The sequence below is a fragment of the Scomber scombrus genome, chromosome 6 (genome assembly GCF_963691925.1).
Source record: "Scomber scombrus chromosome 6, fScoSco1.1, whole genome shotgun sequence".
NCBI classification, from domain to species: Eukaryota; Metazoa; Chordata; class Actinopteri; order Scombriformes; family Scombridae; genus Scomber; species Scomber scombrus.
This window is the reverse complement of record NC_084975.1, coordinates 25094949-25116489: the sequence shown is the minus strand read 5'-3', so window position 1 is coordinate 25116489 and position 21541 is coordinate 25094949. Positions and strand designations below refer to the sequence as shown.

The following is a 21541-nucleotide window of genomic DNA, read 5'->3' as shown; positions in this document are numbered from 1 at the left end:
TGTTGAAACTTTGCCGTGCTATTTTGTGGTTAACGTGTTGCCTCGCAGCTAGATGGTTACAAGTTCGAATCCCGGCTGTCCCACATCCTTTCTGAGTGGAGTTTATGTTCTCTGTTTGCGTGGGTTTTCTCAAAGGGCAGGTGCTATAGCACCACCTAGTGTCTATCTGTGCACGCCACTGTTATAATAATAAACCTGACCACTGCCAAAACGATCTGACGTTGGTCCCCGGCTGTCCACTGCTTGTAGCGTGTGTGTGTGTGTGTGTGTGTGTGTGTGTGTGTGTGTGTGTGTGTGTGTGTGTGTGTGTGTGTGTGTGTGTGTGTGTGTGTGTGTGTGTGTGTATACGTAAAATACAGAAGTTTAGTTTCGTTTCAATATATGTGAGTGCTGAAGAGGGTCTCAATCTTAATGTTTTTATTTGTCGTGCTTTATTTCATTTCAGATCAAAGAAAAGAAGAGACAAGGAAGTAACCATCATTCACTCTGCCTCTTACATAAAACACTGAACATGTCTTAAAACATACACATCTTAAAACATACACATTGAAATAAAAATAAATACGTTTTCCGTCATATGAAATGCATTAAATCGGCACTACAGCGGTCCTGTTTTCTTTTCTTTTTCCCATAATTACAATAATATAATCATTAAATGCATATTTATTTGTGTACTTACGTCACATTTGGGCTGTGATGAATGTGTAAGTATAGAAAACAAAATACATATCGAAACACCGGTGGGTTATTTGTTCCTGTTATTGACGAGGTGAATCCGTCCGTGTAAAGAGAGAGAAAGTTATTGTCAGAAGTGGGATTCGAACCCACGCCTCCAGGGGAGACTGCGACCTTCAATTTCTTTCTTTCCTTCTCCTTTTTTTTAAAGTGTATGTGATATCAGCTGTGGAGCAAACTTTAAAACAACCCGCACGGATAGAAAATTTGTGTTCTCATTCCTCACCCGTTTCAACTCCACCACTCTCATACGTTCACCCTGACTGCCCCCTAGTGGCCGACAGCAGGAATACTAGTCTTCATTTACACGGTTTGCATCTTTTTGAACACCATTTTAATTAGGAGTTTTATCAAGTGGGTACTGTGAAGCCATTTGGGACTGTAACTGTAATCAAGGGCAACAGCCTAATCAAGCGAGATTAACCATAAAATGATATCGTGGCTAAATTAAGACAAAAAACAATGACAATGACTTTGTTTAGAGTACACAGTTGTGTTTCACCCTTAAGCTTTCGGAGTGAGTGAATAACTGAGACTCAAGTGATACATAATAGATAATTAAACGTTTTATATCTGATGAATACCTTGCAGTATGTCTATGTCATAAGATATTGCTGTTTAAGTAGTATTTATTATATGATTATAATATTTATTTATATGACAATTGATGTTTTCACGTACAGTAGCTGGTACCAACTAAGTCTATCCTGATTTCCTAAAAACTAATGGCTACATCTCTGTGAATTTATCATCATTATCTGCCTACTGGCTACTCAATAGGTACAGTTAGGCCAACCATGGGTGCATGTAGATGATATTGCTAAATTCCGTTATTTAAGGCTGACTATGAATCTGAGTATAAATAAATATCTGAGTTTTTCATATGATGTTCTTTCTGTCTCATAGAGAAAATACTCTGGAGACCACAGCTCTGAACAAATTTGGAATCAACTATACTGAGCCTTCACAGCGTTGTCCTCCATGTAGACCTCTCCAATTAAACTGATTTAGATGTACCTTTTGTCCATATAATTACTATTCCAGACTTTGTTAAATGGGCTTATGTAGATTATTGTGTAGTTATATGTTTGCCAAGGTACATTTTGATCTGAATTTGGGAACAGCTGCAGATATAAGAAGTGAAAATGATCCGCCTGACTGGGATGAATACTGATTATACATTAAGAATGGCTAAGTAAAGATCTAGCTCTGGTAGGATGGATCCTCAAAGTTCCTGTAGCAGGACGTGACTGCAATAAAAATCTGCAGCTGAGCGCTGCTATTGACCGCAGCAGAGTGCAGTCAAACGGTACATTTTTCAATAAGAACACTTTTACAGTGAACACTATTTACACACCTGATGGCATAAATTCAAAAGGACAGTGCAAACATTAGCAGAGGTAGTCATGTGCCAACATATTTTATTACATTTTTGATATTCACTTTTCCTTACTCCACATAAATCTACTACCCAGGCTCTCAACAGCACCTGTCAGACAGAAGTGATAGTGACAGGTTATCCAGCAGCAGCATGGTCAGCATCCAGGTGCAGCCTCTGGAGAATAAACTAAAGGTGGGGTACACTCTTTCCAATGGCAGCTTGTGTGAAAAACTGCTTCAGCTGAAAGATAGAGCTGACGGGATGACTGCAGCAGAAAGGATTATGCCTGAGGCCTGCATTAGTCAGGGAAAGTCCCCACAGTTCTTCTTTGACTGAGCAATACTTTACATTTTAATAAGCAGCCTATGGAGTCTCACTTTGAATTTTTATATTGTTGTTTTATCCCATCTATACGAACCCACCGCATTACTGTACATTAAAAACGCTTGCCACTGAGAGATATTTATGGTATTGTATTGTACATGTATTGTATGGCATTTACAAATACTCATTCCACTTTGAGGTTGTCTCTGTGCTGTTGAAAACTCCAGCCCTTCCTTGCTAACGTTAGTGCTGCAATTTGCAAATGATCCATCCAAGTCTACTGTTTTTTACACTCCATGCATAATCATTAATGTCATGTTGTTGTGCTGTACTACAAAAACTATTAATTTCCCTGTGAAACCTATTCATATTACTTTCGTTTAGGAACTTAACACTACTATCAAAGTTATTGTGTGCTTTGTGGCATGGTTCAAGGCAAGAGCAAGGAGGTGTTTTTCATCTTTTGTAATTGTTACATTTCTTTTTTTTTATTGATCATATTTTTCTGTGCATACTACCTGTGGCTGCATGCAGTTTGTTTAAGTTTACAGTTAAAACTTCTTCAAGTCTACCATAAAACAATACTGAGAAGCTTAGTGGTCAACACCATAATTCCTCTTGTCCATAAAAATAATATTAATCCACAGTTCTCACACTATGCAAACATAAAGCTACCTAAGACCAAAACTTTCAATGTATACAGGATTGAGAAATAGGATAGACTTAAAGAAATGTGTACCTATACTTGAATGTGCTACATTAAAAACAACGATTGCCTTGCCTTGTTCTTCGCATCAGAACACTTGCCAGTTGCACAGAATTTTAACTAGTGTACTTTATGTAAATAGTGAATTAATTAGGTGAAAAAATGCACCAGACTCTGTATAACTCAAATATTGAACACATGACACTGAAGGGCTTCATTTTACACTTAAAATATAAATGTGTTCAAAAGAGAAACAGATGAGTTCTGAGACAGATGATGCTGCTAAATTAGAAAGAATCAGCATACAGTTGTGAGCAGATGTGGATACATCAGAGGGATTCCTTGGAGAAGAGGAGTTTACAGTTATTACATGATTATATTTAATGACCTACTTTGCAATTACATCTGAACTAAATTGGTCCACAACTGCCAAACAAGTCATTAGATCAAGAAATGTCCTTATGTCACAGTGACACAGCTGAAAGGAAGTACAGGCACCCCAGCAGCAATAAACATACCTGCATTTGAGCAAGAATAGTGGTTTCAGCACCTTTTTGACAGAATGTCATGCTGTGAAGCATTTGATTCTCAGGGTTTGAACTTTTTGCCTTTCAGCATCTAACCACCTCTCAATCTGACGTCTATTAAGTTAAATGAAATCTCTGTGTTGTTGCTGTCTTTAACTCTGCCCTCTCTTAGATGTGAGAAATCACATGAATTATTGCTGCATTGAGAGGGTATTCAACAAGCTACAAAAATGAAAATCTCTCTGGAGTGTTCAACTCACTGCAGTGTGACCTTGTCTTCTGTGCCTCTCTCTCTCTCTCTCTCTCTCTCTCTCTCTCTCTCTCTCTCTCTCTCTCTCTCTCTCTCTCTCTCTCTCTCTCTCTCTCTCTCTCTCTCTCTCTCTCTCTCTCTCTCTCTCCAGCTCACTCTGAAGTACTTGTATTTGGTCCATTAGCTTTTCGACTTACAGGCTGCATTTCCTTTCAGCGGGGCATCACTCAGGGCCTGTTGGCAGTCAGCAGGGCAGCCTGTCCATCATCTGCGAAGCCTTACTACAATCTGACCACTTCAGCTGTAGTGATCTGGCTCAATGGGGCTTCTCTGAGTTCCCACAATATGACACCCATCCCTATGTTCTGTACAGACAGCTACGTTTTCTTAATAGCTGGTTATATTTCCACTGTGTCAAACAAAAAACTATGTGCAAAAATTATGCACACGCTTTTACTACATACATAATTTCATGCTATTAAGCAGTTTGGATGTTGCCTAAAAAGACTGATGAACTTCTTTTACATATTTCAGTGACATAAGATCATGCACACGATGTAATATTCTGCACAAATGCTAGAAGCAGATGGGGTACATAATAAATTGTTAATGTGATTTTGTTTCTGTCATGTCTTGTCTATGCGTTTGATCATACAACACCTGTTGCACCTGAGATTTTAAATAATAAACAAATGTAAAGTTGATTAAAAATATCATTTTTTATAAAACTTATTAATTTAATTAATTAAAATCAAAAGACCTTTTCACCAGTACAGTACTGTTAAAATCCCCAAGCTGTACAATAACATGTACATATGAATATGGTTTAAAAAGAATAATGTGTCTCAATAATTTCCCTAAACCACAGTGAAGAAAATAAAGTCTAGACAACATTTTGAGCCTTTGTAATGCAGGCAGAAGTAGCATTAAATGATGTAACATTTCTCATTTCAGTCTTGTCAAATGAAATTGGCCTTTCATTGAATTTCAATATTCAGAGCTACAGAAGAACAGAGACACTTGACATGAGAAAGACTATATTCGCTTCCTTTCTATCAAGGGTATTAATCTGATGGAAACAGGTTTCTGATGGCAGAATAGGCTTTTATTTGAAACGTATGTACCAAAACAACAAGCAGCATTGATATGACAGCAACTCGAAATACCTTCCTCAGGGGAAAAAAACAGTCACGTAAAATATGATCCACTGTCACCACATTGGTCAAAGATGGCATAATGTCCAGCACTAATGAAATGCTGTCTGGGCATCGATTGTCAACATGTTATTGCTTCTACAGAGGGTGAGATGGAATTCACATAGTGAATGAATAAATTTAGTTCAATAAATAACAGAGTTAATTAGCCTGATACAAACATAAAATATTTTAGAAATGGACTTTTTACATATGGTTCCCTTACTGCACAGGGTATTTGTGGGTCTTGAACTTGTCATATGAAACCTTATTTTCAATTTACAATCTGACAGAGAGAGTGAAAGAACAATTTAAGTAACTTCAAAAACAGTTCACAAAATGACACTGATCATCTCACAAGAAGATAAATTGTGTGTTATCTACATCTGTGGGTATCCATAATCTGATCATGCTCATCTTTTTTTCTTTTTTTTTTTAAATTCTAGTGTCACACTGAGAAAATTCACCATCACTAATATAAATAAATAAATAAAGCAATTGGCTTTATAAATACAAAACATACGGGTCAAAGCAATCCCTTCTTAACACCCAATATTTAAAAAATGTAAACTAAGACATTTGCAAGAAAAAAAGAAGAAGCTCTCACATAGAAAACAACACAAGATCCAATCACTTCATTAGTGTGGGGGAAAAATCCAAACTTGAGACCTATGAGTGTAACTCTCAATAATGCAATAAATGCACAAAATCTGGTTACCTAAATGTACGTCCAGATACATTCGGTGGTCCACGGCCTCATTTGAACTGCAACTGAAAAGAAGCTCTTGAGTTTCAGACGTGGATCACATTAGTATCGACTATGTGATCATTACTTGATAACAGTGAATAAAGGACCGTTACAATATTTTACTACTTATCCATGCTTTATCAGCTTGTTTGACTGTCATCCGGTTTTCCATGTTTAACATTTAGAAGAGAGTGAACTCTACTAATTTTTCACTTTGAGTGGATGACCATAATCACCTCATGTCAGCTGTGCTATGGTCTGCAGCTGTAGCGCTCAGTGTCAATTCATAAACGCAGATTTCTTTATATAGTAAATCTTTGCCTGCTTTGACACTGTCAAGGTTGCTGTACATTCCTTCCTGTGGAGAAAATCACATATTTGTTTAGGGGACATTATAGACACTTGGTTGCCCTTGAATAGCAAATCTATATCATGGGCTAAAAATTGGCATGAGGATAGCTCTCTCCCTGTAAATAATCTGTCCATCAAATCCATGTGTGCTGCCCTTAGCTCTGTTTGGAACCATCATGTTCCACTTCAGAAGGTCCCTAAAGAGCTGGGCAGCAGATTGAGTGATCAGTCATATAAGAAAATAAAATGGGTGAATGGTTGCTGGTGTGTGGGACACTCTTTCCTTCCCTTCCTCCTTCGGGGCCGCAGAAAGAGTGTGGGAGCCAAAGAGAGCAGGGTCCAGAGGAGGTGTGGCTGTCCCTCCATCTCAACATCTCAGTATCTAAATGACCACACACAGAGACAGAGGGAGGACCACCGGTTGAAAGTTGGCTGAACGTTGCCTGGATGCCGGCACACTGTCAGGGCCGGGATGTGGGTGGACGTGCCGTCTAGAGGAGTGAGCTGGGGCTCTCTGGAGGTGGTGGGGGCGTGTGCGTGGGGCTGTGACGCATAGGCAGTATGTCATAATGACTGGGGATGTGGCTGCTACGGGGAAGGTCATAGGGGCTCTGGGAGAAGCCGGTGGCCATTCCATTGGGTCCCTGCAGGACGCTCACCGTTGGCTCTGTGACAGTTTGGGAAAAGAGGAGGGAAAAAGTAGGAGAGGCATGTGAAAAAAACACTGAGGCTAAAGAGGGAGTGCGGAAAAAGGCTGACGAAAAAGGAGGAGAGCGATGTGCATGCAATACAGAAGCAGCCCACATTTCCTCTTATCAAGGCTTACAAAGTCTGTACAGGTTCACAGCCGGCGACACGACCAGCGAGGCCATAAGCTGCAGGACCCTGCTGAGCTCCACACACCAGAGCAACAACACACTCACCAACATCATAGACATTCCTGCTCGCACTTCCGAGGAGGGTGGCAGTGCCTCCAAAGGGCACTTCACGGTGGGAGGGGGACTTCATCTCCACATAGCTGCTCTCTGTATGCTTGCAAGCCAGCCCTGGTGGGTCTCTAATGGTGGCGTATGGATTCTCACTATTCAGGGAACAGGAGCTGTCTCTGCACATGGAGCCCTTAATGTAATCTGCAATAGCCGCCAGACAAGGACATATTCAGTATCAACAAGGATGAAAAGATTATCACTGATGTATAGCGGCGGTATTAATTTGAGACGTTGATCTTTGCATTAAAATTAAGTAGACATCAGAATGTGGCCAAGAGAATGGCATTCTGAAGAAGTTGGACTTCTTTTGTATCTGACAGGTGACTAATGGTGGTATATAGTAATCAAAGTACAAAGGGGAGCAAGTGGAAGGCTCATCTCATCTATAACAGTCTCATCAGTCTGTTAAGAGGCCTCATTAGAGACCGCAGCAAAGCTCCTTCAGACCACTCTTCACACCGCTGGGCCCCTCACATTCAGCACCGACTGCACAGTGTGGGAGACGATGTGACGTATCGGGCACCAAGCCATAGAGAGCAATTACTGTTGGAACAAAACCTCAGCCCACCATGATCTTCTCTCCAAAGTGCAAAGAGTTTTCACATAAATCATGGAGAATATAAGGAATATGGGATTTTGGGTCAGAGACATAGCCGTCTCAGAGGGGCATAGAACCCAAATGGGGAAATTAATATATGAGCCGCTGAGCATAAAAGGATTTGTATCATTAGTGCTGGTGAGGCTGAGCAGGATTCCACATGCAATATCTGTCACACACACACACACACACACACACACACACACACACACACACACACACACACACACACACACACACACACACACACACACACACACACACACACACACACATACACACACACACACACACACACACACACATGCAGTACATAAACCCACTTACACTATTGCTACAATTAATTATTTACCTTTTCTGGAGCCTCTCTGTGCCTGTGTCTCCCCCTGTTGAACATCTGTTACAAATGTCAAAACATAAAAGTCAAACATCACATATAAAGTCCCCCTGACAGGAAAGTTCTCATTGAGGCACAACATTGTATGTCTTCTTTTAGGAAAATATAAGGAAAGTGTTTGTGAGGAGTTATCAGATGTTTCATCTGCTTACTATCTTGTTACCCCAAGGCTTACAAGCTTACATTGTCAACCATGGTCATAATGGGATATCTGCCAAACAACAAAACATCATGCAAGACGAAAAACTTGCTTTTAAGGCTACATCAGTCTATTACTTCAGTACATCAGAACACACATGCGGGACTTGTCATGATGATTGATCTCCCATGTGCTTTAACGCAAATTGGAAATGTGCTCCACAAATTTGACTCCGTTACATACACCTTAGCAACAATAAGCCTGTAATAAGTACACAAGCAACATTTCACTACACATGACAAACAAGGAGACTATGACCATGATTTCTCTAACAAGGAGGTATACCCAGATAGTGGAGATCATAAACTAGAAATTTCAGCCATTATTGTTCATTCACAGTGAATTTTCTATAAACCTCAACCCAAGACTGAAGTATTTGACCCAGTGTAAGCCATCATAGAGAAATTCTCCACAGGGTAAAGTGAAAGAGTGCTAATGAGCTCTGAGTGACCCCTGTTCACCTCAGCACCACTGCTTTCTCTTTCCCGCCGCATATCTTATCAAAATCAGAGCAAAGGTTGTGTCTAACTAGAAACCCTTGGTTCATTTTTATTCACAGCAGGGTAGCTGTGTCCAGGCTAGTGCAGATATGAGGTTTGTACTAATGATACATGCATCTCTGCCCTTGAAGTGCTGACACTACAAAGTCCAAGTTCAGGATATGTGTGGTATGTCATGATAAGAGAGAGGAAAACTGACCTAGGTCATTGAGGTTGCAGTAGGCTCTCCATTCTGAGCCATTTCGGTTTTTCAGGGTGTTTGACTGTGAAAGAAAGAGCACAGATTATTATTACCTTCAAAGTATTTTACTAAGAATGATCAACTTGAGTATATGTAGAGAGTGGTTATACCTTGAGGGTCAGAGTGCCATCCAGGTTGCTGGAGATGGTAGAGACGACATTGCACTGGGCCACTGTGTGGTAGCTGGGGTTGGAGAAGCACTGGCCGGTGCTACTGCTGCTCTGGCTCTGATTTACCTCAGCAGCACTGGTCCTCATCGCTACAGTGCTGCCACACTCTGAGGGTTCAAACAACAGGTTGAGAGGTGGAGGCTGTAAGGAGATGCTTACAGCCTGGTGAAACTAAAATTAGGACTGACAGGGAGAACAATCGCTACTGTGGAAGAAATCCAAGAAGGAATGCAGGAGGTGACAAAAGATAACTAGGGGAAGTGTTTCCAGGAATGGGAGAAGCATTGTTACAAGTATGCTGCATATCAAGGAGAGTTATTTAAAGGGGACTAGAATGAAAAGATTTATAATGACAGTTTTTTTTTACAATTCTGGGAATTTTTGGGTCCCTTTATGAACTTCAGAGCACTGACATGTGTACATGCATACATTGTATGATGTATGCCCATTTTTTGACCACAATGTATGACATTCAATCAGAAATAAATATCCAATTGATGGATAAATGCACAGTAATTAGTCATTGTGAATGTTTTGAGTAGTCTCATAATATCTCACCAGACAGGGAGTAGTCAGTGTTGGTGATGTGCATTGCCTGTGAGTAGGACACACTGGGTTGGATTTCGTGGCCTTTGTCCCTCTGCCTCTGTCTGTACCACACAAACAGACTAAGCATGGCCATGATGATGAGGAGGAGAAAGATGATGCCCATGACGGCCCCCGCAGACTGGCGCTCTGAGCCTCGTGCTGGGCTAATCTTGGTGTAGGGGTTCAGCTCCTCCATCATCAGAGCTGCTACATGGAAAACACAGAAAGTTGTTCGTTTAAACACTGTGTACACATCCGCTTTAGAACAATAATACAGCAGAGAGCCTCAATCATCTCGATCACCTCTCACCTTGATCACAACGGATGCCTTTATATCCAGGGCTGCAGTAGCATGTTCCAGTCACGTAGTCACAGGTAGCATTGTTCAGGCACTCACACAGCTGCTGGCAACCATATCCAAAAGTACCAGCAGGACACTCTGCATGGGAGAGAGGTGCATTACTATATCCATCCAAATTAAAGCACTTAGAAAGCAGGAGACAAAGTGTTTATAAAACACACACACACACACACACACACACACACACACACACACACACACACACACACACACACACACACACACACACACACACACACACACACACACACACACACACACACAATTAAACTGATCCACAGTGTAATTTTGTACAGAGCTAATATGTACTGGGCCTACTCAACTCTGCTCACAGCTCATCCCAATGAAGCCTGTTCGACAAGCACATTGGCCAGTGATGTGGTCACAGTCTGCACCGTTTTGGCAGCGACAGACTTCAGAGCAATCCCTGCTGTAGAACCCTGAAGGACAGCCTGAGACAGATATATATAAAATGTTGGGGTGGGAGGGGTAGAGAAACAAAGAGAGGGGGAGACAACGTAAAGAGTCAAGGTCATATTGCAGGGGAAAAGGAAAATCAACACCAGTCAATGTCTCTGCGGCATACGCAATAAAGGACAAAGTGAATGTATGGAAATGAAACATGTCCTACTTCAGCAGAAAATGCAGTTAAGGTGTTAACATGACACAGAGGTGGAACTAAAGCACAAGAAGACTGTTAATAGAAGGAAACTATTTGAGACAAAAAGGAGAAAACATTTAAAATGAATGTGATTTCCATGCACAATGGCAGGAGCATGACACCACAAAAAGTAATGAATAAAACCCTTGGGGGATAGATAATGGTATTCAAATTAGTTGACTGATGTTGATGATCTTCACTATTCCTGGGAGACTGACTGGAATGAATAATGAGCAAATTAATCAAATGACCATTAGTTTTATTTTGATTTTGCTCTCTTTTCAAACCTGTACGTGAAAAACTAATATCATCCAGTTGTCTGAAAAATGTTTGTCTCACTTTCCATGCAGTTCTGTTGGACTGCCAGTAGATGACACTATGTGTCTATTAACTGGATGGGAGAGACTCACGCTGTGTGCAGTAGAGTCCAGTCCAGCCAGGGCTGCACCTGCACTCCCCATCGTAGGCACTGCACTGGGCTCCATTGTGACAGTTACACGAGTTGAGACAATCAGGGCCCCAGTGCCCAGAGGGACAGGCTGCAGATGCCAGAGACACAGTCAAGCTCATGGTCACACAACCTGTACATATATTCTATGTCCTATGCATGCACACTTGAAGTACATAAAACATGTGTTTGAAGGAATGCTTAGATATAGCCACACATACATATTGTATACTAACAGCACACTTTACATAAATCCACATAGAAAATCCAATGTGATTTTTACCCTCAACCAGCCCATAATTTAAAATATGTGAGCAGACATAGGTGTCAGGTTGAATATCCCAAATCAAAGCACTGGTTATATGACATCCATCTGTTCATAAGTTATTTTTACTTTAAGCAGTTAATGCAATAAAATACCACACATCAATTTCCCATAGTATAGTGGCTCAAAGCTCTGCTAATGATCTTTGGCCTTCAGTGTTATAAATCAAAGAGCATAATGTATTACAACAATCATTTAAGCAAGCTATGTGTTTTACATCAGCTGGGGCTGAGGGTAGTTCTAGGAATGTGTAGGGTCATGAAAATGATTAATGTGTGTGAAATGTGAGAGAGAAATTAGGAGTGGAGACAGACAATGGGAGGAGGGAAAAAAGGGAGAAAATTTGCAAATTACACACAAGATTAGGGAGAGAAGACATACCCTGGGAACAATCCTCCCCTATCCAACCAGGGAAGCATTGGCAGGAGCCGTCAATGGGGTTGCACGTGCCGTTGTTGGTGCAGAGGCAGATCTCAGCACAGGCCCTTCCATACCTGCCACTTGGACAGACTGCAAAACACAGAACAAAACACTTTACAAAACAATCCCGATCTGCATATTATCACTTACACGCAAAGACTAGTAAAATCTATTAACATTATCACATCAAACTTGGACACATTATTGTCAGCATATTAGTGCAAACAGCTCATTCTGAGAAAGGTTGTGTAAACATACTCCTCTAATGGATGATACTGTTCTATTTGAGTGGACATGAAGTGAAGTGATCTGTTTAGACAAAAGCAGGAGTCAATCACTGCCTCCAGTGGCTCCACTGCCCCATTTCTACTCACCAGAGTGGAATGACTGATGTGCCACAGAATTAAAATAGACCATGTACACAGACCACTGTATACATTTTTTATGAAATTAATATTTTACTGCTCCCCGGCACTCTTCAATAAAAGATGTCATTTTCAATGAAACCTCCATTGTGTTTTCTTGTTGGACCGTGGGACAAATTGAACCAAGGTGTATCTAACCGTCAGGATCAGGGAGCTGCAGCACCAGCACATACTTCAAAGGTCTCATATAAAGAGAATAGCCCAGCGTTAGAAATATCAGATAAGGTGGCTGGCTGTGAAAGAGACTGGTCTGACTCATTTTCATGTGGGGTGATTTTAATGATTACATTTCAGCTGGCTTTCCCCTTTTCTTGAGAGCTCTTTCAAGCTCCTTCAAGCAGGTTGTCATTAGGCTATGAGGTTGGCTCCCCCATACTGCTGCTTCTGGGGATTCAAGCCTCAACACACCGGGAGAGCTTCATTAGGCTGGGACTGTGTGTGCTGGACAGAGGACAAGTGAGGACGCCAGCAGGGTTCGACAAGAGTAAAATGTGCATGTTGTTGGCCACCTTCGTCCCTTGTGGCCTAACGCCTGCACACCAGTAATTACAGTCCAGACAAATTAGGGCTGACTCTCATTTTTCCTTTTTCCTTCATTCAGCTAACCTATTAAACTTTTATTTCTAAGACATTGCTCAAAGCCATGAAAGAGAATTAAAAAAATCCCCACAGCCTTTCCGTAATTTATAGAAAAAGCTAAATTATTACAAGCAAAATCTACAGTACATTAGTATGTAGGTGTCTTGCCTCGACACAGTGGCGGAAAGCAGATTTGTATTTCGCTATGTGGCCAACGAAGAGAGAGGAAAGAAAGTGAAACTGCCATGATAATTTGCAAATATAATTTAAATGAACAAAAAAATTACATTTTATAAAAATTTGGCTTGCAATTTCTTTATAAACATTCTTTTAAACTATTTTGTCTTCAACGCACCTGACAAACTACTAGCTACATCAATAAAGAAAGGCTTGTGATACTTCTTACCAGTAAGGGAAAAAGTGTCAGCATACTGGATTATAGCTTCCAAAGTCTTCTTATTATTGGCTAAAAAGGGAAAGTTTTGACTCTACTGGGTCTTCATTAGGCAAGTGGCCAACATGACAAAGAGCAAGCTACATCATGGTTAAAGTTATCACAAAAACAATATCTGGCAACAATCGACAGTCCTTCTCCTGGGATTGGTATTGAAATTTTTTCTTTTTTAACTATGGCCTATCTGGTCCTTATAATATTGATATGTTGCATTTCTCTCTGGAAATATATTGTTGTGGAAACTAACTATTTTTGTGACTTTCTTGTGTTGATTGTTGGCAGAAAGTGTGTTTATTATGACATTGGTATAATGTAACTATTTTGGTATCTGTTTATGCATGCTTTTGTCGTGTTGGCCATTTTCCTAATAAAATGGTACATTTTTCATCATAAATCATAAAAACCTTTGGTAGTTATAATTCAGTGTATGGACACTCATTTTTGGTCTTCATTTAATATTTATTGTCTTGTACCTGACTTAAATATAATATGGGGTGTGCACACACTATCTCTTTACTTTTTAGTATAATATTTATATATTGTCAACAGATATGGAAAAATATTCTAATTGTAAGTTGTTGACATAATCTGCCAACAAGATTTAAACAAACATGGCTGTGGGAATACACAAAGAAAAGTGTGCTTTCTTGCCTTGAAATCAGATTTGATAATAAAATCAGACCTGCACATTTCTTTTTCTCTGTGTATTTGTGAAAAGCAATTTATATGCAACTCTCTTTGCAGCATTAGAGAGAGGGACATTTACTTGATGTATCCTTTGTCTGAAAAGTGGGTTCTCAGCAATATTCTAGCTACTGTTGAAGGCTGATTTTTTTTTTTGGTGTCTGGGATGCACTGATGATAGCCATTATTTAAAAATTTCAAGGCTGAGATGTCAGTGCGAAAGACAGCAGGTCATCCGTTGATCTTATTAGAGACTGACTACTGAGCACAGCAAGGTGGGAATGTCTATGGGTGTCCTCACAAAATACTGCTACAGAGAGGTTTTATAATTTATGCTATAACCACATGTCACTTTTAACGCCGTAACACCTTTATTCAAATTCATGTAGGACATTATGCTTGCATTCTTTTATCCCACTGAATGCTCCTGGAATTACAGAGACATGTGGTGGGTGTCTCATCCAAGAAATAGACTTAAATAAACTTTTTAAATAAAACTTTCCAACTCTCTCAGTGGGGGTTGACCAGTGACACTTGCCAGAACATCCCTGGTGCTTTCAAAAAACATTCCTTAGAGACCATTTCTGACAAAATAACTAAATAAATGTTTGAACTAAAGGCATTTAATTACCCTTGGATCATTTGACTTGGATAAAGGACCAGACAACTCCACATAAACATGGATGCAGATTCCCCTTTTGGGGTTTTGCTTTTCATCAGACCCATCATAAATCTGAAGTACATTCTTTAGTGAGTTCTCATTAAGAAAAGTCAAATCTGAATTGTCATAAAATTGCATTATTAATGGTATAAGTTTGATAACTGTGCGATGTAAGATGATTGAATTCATATATTTAACTTCATTATATTTTTTAACATGTAGCAACATTGCCGTCTACTGACAAAATGGCTTAGTCTTCTAACATTACATGAAGTGTATTCAGTTCAGATCCTTGAAGTCCTGTAAATTGCAAGGAGGGGCCTCCATGGATTGGGCATGTTTTTTTTTGTCACATTCCACAGATACTCAATTGGTGCCCTCAGCATGGGCATCAACTTTTTCAGCTTTTTGTGCTATAGTAGCTTCTGTGGGATCAGAACAGACAGTCTATTCTACCCACGTGCATCAATGAGCCCTGGACGCCCATGACCCTGTCACAGATTCACTCGTCATCCTTCCTTGCACCACTTTACTGCCCACAGCATATCAGGAAGACATGATGTAAACAAGACCTGCTGTTTTGGAGATGCTCTGACCCAGTCATCTAGCTATCACAATCTGGCCTTTGTCAAAGTCACTCAGATCTTTACACTTGCCCATTTTTCCTGCTTCCAACACATTGATTTCTAGAACTGATGGTTCACTAGCTGCCTAACACACCCTTTGACAGGTGCCATTGTAACGAGTTAATCAATGTTATTCACTTCACCAGTAAGTGGTTTTAATGTTTTGGCTGATCGGTGTACTTCTGTCTACAATGTTGACAGGAAGGATTCAGATATAGTGACTCTGAAGTGTAATTTTACGCAAAAAAAGAGTGTGAATTAAAAGTCACTGGTGAGGAGGCCAAACAAAAAAACACTGCCTGAAGCCCAAAGATCATAAAACAACCCCACCAAAGAAGTCCCAATTGAAGAAAATAAACATTCATTCGAACTTTGGCGCGAAAAACATTCAAACATGTCCAAAACTCCGCCTGTCTTGGCTTAAGTTGATAAGGAGAAATGGGCGGAGTTGGTTGGCGCACTGCCCCCCGGAAAACAGCATCCTTCTCTGGCAGGGAGAGCCATGTAGGTTACATTTTTTACTGACGGTGATTACATGATTTCTGGCAAAAAACTTGACTTTTCCAGCTCTTTAACTTTAACTCTGACCCACCTAGTAAATCAAAATTCCATTTTAAAACAATTTGTGCAGGTGCAATAATACTGTTGTAATGTGAAATGGGGTCAGAGGTGTCTGTGCGGCTCAGCCAATCATAATCAAGGACCGGATCAATTTTATAAAAGTTATGCAACACGTATAAAAGATCACAAAGACTCAAAAAAACCCTGAATTCAACGTTGGTCTTTGTTGCACCAGAACACAGAGAGAGAGCAACGTATTGGCCAGGAACACTCTGGTTGTCTGCCCAAAGTCAGACAGCCACTCGGATTAAAATAAGCCTCTGTCAGGCTCTTCCATAGCATCACCTGGGAGCTCAGCCGACAGCAAAGACTCTTTCATAGCAGTCTGAAACAAGACTGTCCAGCTTAACTGGTGTCACCACTGAGCACCCAAAAAGCCTGCACAACGCCGGACCTGACGAGATGACCGATCAGCTACTATGAAACTCTTTAACAAGTATGTATAACATGTTTTTTGTGATCAGGGCTTCATGTCAAATAACAATAGCAAAAGAAAGAATTTAAAGAGATAAACTGGAGCCATCTTGACCTTCCAGCTGCTATATGTTAGCTTCAATTCATATTAGCTTCAAAAGTCTTGAATTCTCTATCAACCCACTGATTTTAAAGTTCCTATCATCATTTAAAGATTTAGTTACTTTTTCTTTTTTTTTCTCTTTATCATGTATTACTAAAACGGTTTGCTCCAATGAATACATGTCGTCATTTATTTTAAGAAGTCATTATTGTTTTCATTGCAGCAGGAGATGTTTTGAAAAGAACTTATGAGACTGATTCATTGATAAAATTGTTGTGTTTTTCTTCCAAAAGGAACAGCAGTGCTTTATCAAAGGATAAATACTAAGATACTAAATACTGTCATATAATAATGCATTATTATCTTATTTCTATCATTGTTATTTCCTAACCTTTGAAAAAGATTACTCTATTTTTTGTCAAGATAAAATGCCAGGACATTTTCAGACATAAACTGTACTTACCATTTTCCAGTAGCTACAAGTAAAACTTCACACTGAATGAATCTAACGGTAAGTGAAACTGTAGGAAAAGGTCAAGGGGACACAAAAGGCTACTTGCCTTGGTTGCACAGGGAGCCGGAGAAGCCGGACAGACACTCACAGTGGCCCGTGGTGTGATGGCAAGGCCCAGTGCTGTGCACACACTGTGGGCATGACTGGCTGCAGCGGTGCCCGTAGAACCCCGGAGAGCAGACTGCAGCGGCAGAACATGGCAGGAGAGTAGAGGGATTCAGTCAACAATGTAGACAAAACAAGAGGTACAGTATATGGTAATGAAAAAGGGCATGACAAGAGTGATCAAGGGAGTACAGAAAATCAAGGGCTGAAGAATTAAAGCAAAGGAGACGAAGAGAGACAGCACAGGGAGGGGGAAATGTCAGTCTTTAATATAATCACTCCCATTTCATCTGCTGCCAGAGATGCAAGAGTAAAAGAGTCAAGAGAATCGTGAAAGTCTGTTTTATGTTAAGTCTTGAGAGCAGCTTGATTATCTATAAATGTCAGGAAACACACAAACTGTGTGTCAATAATTAAGATTTTACTGAAAGAATGGGGGCCATTAACATGTCCAAAACGTGATATAAAGGTTATTATATTAACATTTTGTAGGAAGACCATCAACTTGCAACCATGATAAGACATACAGGTGAAACTTTTAAAATCTATATTTCTATTTTCATAGCCAGTGATTTGGGAGCAATCCTGCTCCAATATTACTGTTCTCAGGAGGAAATCAGGTATTTCCAAAATACCTTTAGGAACTGACATCCTTGTTTGTAGTTTGACATCCCTGCAGTATAAAGTCTACCCAATAGGTTTAGATTTGAGTTTAGAAGCCAAGGTGTGATACATCTTTATCACGCTCTGGGGAAACATGTAATCCTTCAATTAAACAGGCAGAACAGCAAAACTGCAGTTAGGAGGTTTTCACTTGACAAGTACAGTATCTGTGTAAACATTGAATTTAGAGGAGTAATTATTCCCACTCTCTCTCTCTCTCTCTCTCTCTCTCTCTCTCTCTCTCTCTCTCTCTCTCTCTCTCTCTCTCTCTCTCTCACACACACACACACACACACACACACACACACACACACACACGCACAGCTTGTTTAAGACTCTAAGACTCTCTCTTACATTCCACCCAAATTGATGTTTGTGACTGTGAATTTCACTCCCAATCAGTAAGCTTATCACTTGAGAGCAGCTTCAGATGGACCCCATTCAGAAACTAGAGATGGCACTCCCAGTGAGCATGCCCTCTGATGAGCCTTGGGCGAGGACTGTGAATCTCCCACTGTGAGTTGGTTGTTGAGGACAGGGGGGTGTTTATGTGTGTGTGTGTGTGTGTGTGTGTGTGTGTGTGTGTGTGTGTGTGCGTGTGCGTGGAGGATTGCTGTAGTGGTAAAGACACGGATTGAATGATAGCTGTGATGAAGGGTTTACAATCAAACAGTTATGACAGACAACTAAGTCCGTCTTCTCTGCTGGCACACCCTTCAACAATTCTTCTAAGATCAAAGCAAGGTCAATACTGTGATGGAATTTGTTACTGTGCTGCTTTCCCTCTCTCGCCGTAATTTCTTAAAGGTGTTGCCTTGTTGCTTAGAGAAAAAGAGAAGGAGGCTCACTTCTTTTGCAGGATGTCCCTCTGTATCCAGGTGCGCACACACACGTGCCGTCCTCTGGAGAGCAGGATCCTCCATTCTGACAGGAGCAGCTGACTGAACAGTTGGGCCCCCAGAAGCCTTGTGGGCACACATTATCGCAGTGGATTCCTGCAGGCACATTAAAACGAAGAATATTCAGCGGATGCACACTAAGAAGACTGATATGCTGAAATATTCTATGTAGTCTGCCATCTGTAAAAAAAACATCATCAAAGGAAAGCACTCACAATGTCTGATCACAGTGGATCTGTTGAGGGCTATTCACCCAGCATGGATCCTCAACTGATTTTAGCCCTGAATGAAGAAGCTACAGTTTGGACTGAGTTGAGGGTTTTTTTTTTTGTTTTCAGAGGTTTTTTCAGTTCAGCCCATCCTTTCAGACTCAGTTTCTCCTTTCCAAATGTATTTTATTTTTGATCTGACTGGGGCTCCCTGCCAGTGCACTGTGTTGATTAACAGGGTTGGGTCTCCAGAGGAGTCGAGCTTGTCTCCCATTCTCTTTCAGCAGAGCTGGGGTAGTGTACAGAGCTGAAGGGAAGTACTCAGGCTACAAGAGCACAGTCTGGAAGTGTCCCTGTGTGTTTGGCACAGCTCCAGCCAACAAACGCAAAACACTGCACCCATACTGTGCTCTCACTGTGCACATGAATGCATTAGCACATTCGTCGGAGCAGCACGTTTTCTCTCAGCTTTACCCATGCCTTCAAAAACTAAGGAGCAAAGTCACATGTACTGTACATACACACAGGTTCATCAAATAAAACCCAGCATAGTACATACAGCAAACACACAGGCAGTTTCACACATGCACACATGAACACACACACTTATAAAGTACACACGTATAAAGTCACATACTCTCACACACGCACACAAACTCTGCAACCTTTCAAGCATCAGCCCTCCGAAGCTTCATTTGAAATGAGAGAGAATTTCTGAGAATGGTGTGGCCATTAAAGCAGCATTAGTGCAGTACCTTTGAATTAAACCTGGTCTAAACTCTGGAGACTAATGTTATACAGTAACCAGGGCACCTTATGGGTGGAATTGAGGGGTAAAGGAGAGGAATTGTTAGTGCTGATGAGGAGGGGGCATGGTAGCAGTGATTTAGTCAGATGCCTAGCCATAGACATCAAAAGGAGGGCAATGCTTGTGCAAGTGTGTTTGAGGTTCTGCTAGGCCAGGCAGAAAAAAACAGTGGCAGCCTTTACTGTCAGAAAATGAATGCAGACAGAGCATCACACTTTTCAGTCTAATGGTGACAAACAGAGGGGCTTTGGATGCCTAGTGAGGGAGAAGAAGAAAGAGTGAGAGAAGCCAGAACTGAAGTCTCTTCAAAGGAGGTTTTTTCGCTGAGAAGTGCCAGAGGTCCCACTATCCAATTTGTACAGAGTGAGCAGAGCAAAGCAAACCTCTCTCTCCCTCTTTATCTCTCTCTCTCTCTTTCTCCTAGTGCATGTAAACACACACACACACACACACACACACACACACACACACACACACACACACACACACAGACACACACACACACACACACACACACATAGACTAGCATCTCTTCAGAAATAAAAAGGTGAAGTCCTTATTTAACATGAACTTACATGAAGCCACTTCATCAAGTGTCTAGTCGGAGCTTTTAATCTTGGCTGGCTGATGTCAGGCTTATGACAGCTCAGCAACAACTGTGTGGGTCACATACAGATTAGCCACTTACACCCACACACTCTTAGAGTCAAGATTCCTGACAATTTACACAAACCCTAAAAAAAATGAAAACAAATAAACAAGCTGACAGTTAAATAGGATGCCATACTAAACCCTGGAACTACTATGGTGCGTGATACGACAGTGTTTATTGCAAAAATAGCTCTAGTGTTTCTGTAAATAGCCATTTTGTTCCTTCCCTTTACTTGTGACAGCCTTGTGACGAATCCCACATCTTCCTCTCTCTGGATGCTTCTTCCTTCAGGGAGCCTATTGTTGAGCCACTATGATTTGTGTGTGTATGTGTGTTTGTCCGGCCCACCAGGCTGTACGCTGCCCGCAGCCCTGCACCCTGGTGACTCAATTAAGGCTGACAGATGGTCCCGACCTGTGCAGGATTCAGAGCATGAGAGGCCCGTTTTGCCGGCTCCGTTGTTGCAGATAATAAAACCCACATTGTTTCCCAGAATAAATGCCCTAAGCTCAGGAGGCTGAATGGAGTGGGATGCTGAGAGCTCACAGACTTGACCTTTCCTGCTGAATCTATTCCCTCCCTGACTGAACCTCTCCACCCAAGCTCAGAGACCAGGTTCCTTGGCTAGCCCCCCATATTTGACATTCAGATGTGACGCTTCATTTTTGAGAATAATGATCCTCACCCTTGCTGTGACATTCACACTTTCCTACCTCCAGCTCTTTCCCTGTAAGCAAATGTTTGAAATGACAAGCAACAGAGAGCTGACATATGTTAACGTAAAACTACAAATTTGGGTCCTGATGGGATCAAAGTTCAAACTGAGAGCCTGAGAGTGAATCCTCCCGTGAGTTAATATGGCAGTTGGTTCAGGCAGACTTCCCAACAACATGGAAAAGAACAGAGCCAAAAATAAAAAATATCATAGGCTGTGTTTTAAAACTTGTGAGAGAATTCTGGGCCAATGATTAGATTCAGCCTCCAAATATTTATCGGGTACTTCAAACGTTTT

At 40.9% G+C, this 21541-nt stretch overlaps 1 protein-coding gene across 1 annotated transcript in view; it reads right to left on the bottom strand.

Annotated features, from left to right (window-relative positions):
- Positions 1-6706: 6706 nt before the first annotated feature.
- The window catches only part of megf11 (multiple EGF-like-domains 11), a 56831-nt gene continuing 41996 nt past the window's right edge, over positions 6707-21541 (bottom strand). The window contains exons 11-22 of the mRNA XM_062420517.1: positions 18810-18956; positions 17240-17374; positions 12074-12202; positions 11330-11458; positions 10582-10710; positions 10208-10336; positions 9868-10104; positions 9250-9416; positions 9098-9161; positions 8155-8199; positions 7139-7345; positions 6707-6882 (exon numbers count right to left, since the gene is read on the bottom strand). Of these exons, the coding sequence (XP_062276501.1) occupies positions 6707-6882; positions 7139-7345; positions 8155-8199; positions 9098-9161; positions 9250-9416; positions 9868-10104; positions 10208-10336; positions 10582-10710; positions 11330-11458; positions 12074-12202; positions 17240-17374; positions 18810-18956 (1694 nt within the window). The remainder of the gene's footprint in view (positions 6883-7138; positions 7346-8154; positions 8200-9097; positions 9162-9249; positions 9417-9867; positions 10105-10207; positions 10337-10581; positions 10711-11329; positions 11459-12073; positions 12203-17239; positions 17375-18809; positions 18957-21541) is intronic.